Raw genomic sequence first — 2,821 nt, 5'->3', positions numbered from 1 at the left:
ATGATCGCGGTTAAGAGTATCATTGGTATGATTATTAATATGTTTAATAATGTATATTTATTTTTTCAATTAGGGGATCACATCGTAATTAGAGGATGTTTTTACCATTTGTGTCAAAGTACCCATAGAAAAATTCAGAAGCTGGGTCTGGAAAACGAATACAGGACCGATGATACTCTAAGTTTTTTTTGTGGTATGATAAACGGCTTAGCATTCGTTCCGTTATGTGATATGGGCAATGCATTGACATTCCTGAGATCGGTTACTCCGAGCAATGGTAAGGATATTCTTGATTATTTCGATAAAAATTAGTCAATGGAGTATCAAGGGAGGTCATAAGAAGCAATTCTAAATCCCAGACACGTCGAATTGAGCCTCGATTTCCTCCAGAAACCTGGAACGTGAATCAGAGCACTCTCTCAGATGAAGAACGAACAAATAACCAATGCGAAGGTTGGAATCATCGTTTTTCTAATCTGGTTGGGAATAAACACCCATCAATCTGGGTACTCATTAAAAAAATGAAATGCGAGGTGGCTGCCGATGAAACCAAACTTGAAAGATGGCGCGTAGGTAGTTGGACATCGAAATCAAAATCGCAGAGTTCTAACAACCAGATTCAGCTAAAGAAACTTTGCGAAGAATACCGTGATGGGGTGCGAAGCCTTCCAGATTTTATAAAAGCGATTTCCTTCAATATTCGATGTCAACCCATATAATATTATTATAAATTATAAAATTTGTATATACATAATCATGATTTACCAATAAAATAAACATTTCTTATTATGTCAAATTTAGTCATTTAATATCATATTTAAAGATGGTATTATATTTTTACTATAGCAAAAATTTTTTACAATTCATAGTTATTTTACTGAGGCATTTTTTCCCAGTACCAATTTAAACATCAGTTTTTATTATTTAAGAATTTTTTTATGAAGAGTAGGCCAAATAAAAATATACCTATATTATTAGGTCTTAAGTAAATTCTATAAAAATGGGAAAAAATTATTGGGGAATTTTTTTCCGGGGGTTTTTTTTTCCTGGGGATTTATTTTCCGGGGGTTTATTTTCCTGGGGGTTTATTTTCCGGGGGTTTTTTTTTCCGGGGTTTTTTTCCCAGGGGTTTTTTTTCCGGGATTCGTTTTGTTTTGCTAATGATAAAATTTAAATTGTTTTTATTGTTTTTGTTTTGGTAATGACATTCAAAATTTAAATTGTTTTTTCTTTTATTTTGAACTACACTAATACTAATTGTGAATGACATTCATTAGTTGCTAATTTCATTATAAGAAGATTGAATTTGATTTATATTTTCAGTAAAAAATTAATTTGATTCTTAAATAAAATAAAAATGATTATCACAACTTCTCCTAATATTATGTCCAATTTTTAGAAAACATCAGTACGGATATTTATATATTAAATTTTAAAACATATCCCATTATATTTTTACTTTCTTAACATAAATTAAAAATAAATTAGTTTTTATAATTAAAATAAATGTTTTTGCAGGTATAAAAAATATTTATTAGATATTTTAACTTCAATTCCTTTATAAAATATAATTTACTCATAAATTCTTTTTATTTATAAAAGTAAAAAATTAAATTCTATTTCTTAGATGGCGTCTTTTAATGTTTTATTTAAAAAAAAAATTTTAAATAAATAAATTTTTAAATATTTAATCATTTTCACCTTATTCTACTAATTGTTTAAATATTTCTTTGCTACATTGTTTATTTTGATATTATCTATCGAAAATGGTAACTTTTAAGCTATTCATGGACAGTTGGGTTTTATTGTTATTGTATTGTTTTAATTATTTGGTATAAAAATAAAAATAAAGTTTTGATCTTTTCTCAATGCCTTTAATCATAGACTTTACCAGTGATTGATAAAATTTTCTTGCATCAAAACCGATATCCAGTAGTAATTTTTTCTTCAAGATTAAAGTATTTTTTGAATTTTGGGAAAGGATAATCTATATTTTTCTCATTTTCCAAAGAAATTTCGCTATCTTTAACAATCTCACACATTTTTAATAACTTGATTTATAATGCTAACTAGATTTATAATTTAAATTTCAAAATTAAAATAAAATAAAAGGATTATAATTTTAGATTTAACAAAAAATATATTTTAATAATTTTTAAATGTATTTATTAAGAATTGAAAGCTACTTCGCTACTTTCTAAATTAGTAGCGAGCTACCGCTATCGCAATTTTCTAAAAAAAGTAGCCAGCTAAAGCTACCGCTACTGAAAAAAGTAGCGCGCTATTTTAAAACACTGGACTTAAGTATAGGTATTATTATGTTAATAATTATAAAATAAAAATGTATAATATACTTTAATATCAAAGTTTGTAGAGGAGTTTGTTGTACCTTTAATAACTTTTTTACTTGTGCAATTTTGACATTCAGTTGTACCTTGTCCTTTTTTATATGAATTGTACCAATATGGGATTGATATTTATTGCTGAGGCTAGTGGGAGAGACTGAATATCTATGGAATAATAATAAATAAATAAATATATAATTATTAATAATTTCTAATATTAATTCACTACTTTTACTCTTTATTCAACTTCTATCAAATCCAAAATAATAATCAAAATATCGTCTGTAAATTAATAATCAAAAAATCATCGGTCAATAAATAATAAAATAATTTTCGAAGAATCCAAATTATCCAAAACTCAACTTTTTTGAATTAACAATGTATATATATATATAAAAAAAATTAAACAATTTTCGAAGAATTAAATATATAAAATTTGCATATTTGAATATATATATAAAATTTATAGAAAAATA

General features: G+C 25.5%; 1 protein-coding gene across 1 annotated transcript; it reads left to right on the top strand.

Annotated features, from left to right (window-relative positions):
• On the top strand, positions 1-719 carry LOC135930806 (uncharacterized). The gene is made up of 3 exons (XM_065467595.1): positions 1-25; positions 74-277; positions 313-719. The coding sequence occupies exons 1-3, from the start codon at positions 1-3 to the stop codon at positions 717-719; spliced, it is 636 nt and encodes a 211-aa protein (XP_065323667.1).
• Positions 720-2,821: the final 2,102 nt, after the last annotated feature.

Source organism: Gordionus sp. m RMFG-2023, chromosome 1 (assembly GCF_954871325.1).
Source record: "Gordionus sp. m RMFG-2023 chromosome 1, tfGorSpeb1-WG-v2, whole genome shotgun sequence".
NCBI lineage: Eukaryota > Metazoa > Nematomorpha > Gordioida > Chordodea > Parachordodidae > Gordionus > Gordionus sp. m RMFG-2023.
Note: the sequence above shows the minus strand (reverse complement) of the source record. Positions and strands in the feature narration are given on the sequence as shown.

What these genes read in the sequence shown, in the direction of transcription:
- LOC135930806 (XM_065467595.1), top strand. Translation starts at nt 1, where the DNA reads ATGATCGCGGTTAAGAGTATCATTG. An exon ending in CGCGGTTAAGAGTATCATTG is followed by an intron (nt 26 to 73) that starts GTATGATTATTA and finishes TTTTTCAATTAG; the next exon opens with GGGATCACATCGTAATTAGA. An exon ending in ATCGGTTACTCCGAGCAATG is followed by an intron (nt 278 to 312) that starts GTAAGGATATTC and finishes GATAAAAATTAG; the next exon opens with TCAATGGAGTATCAAGGGAG.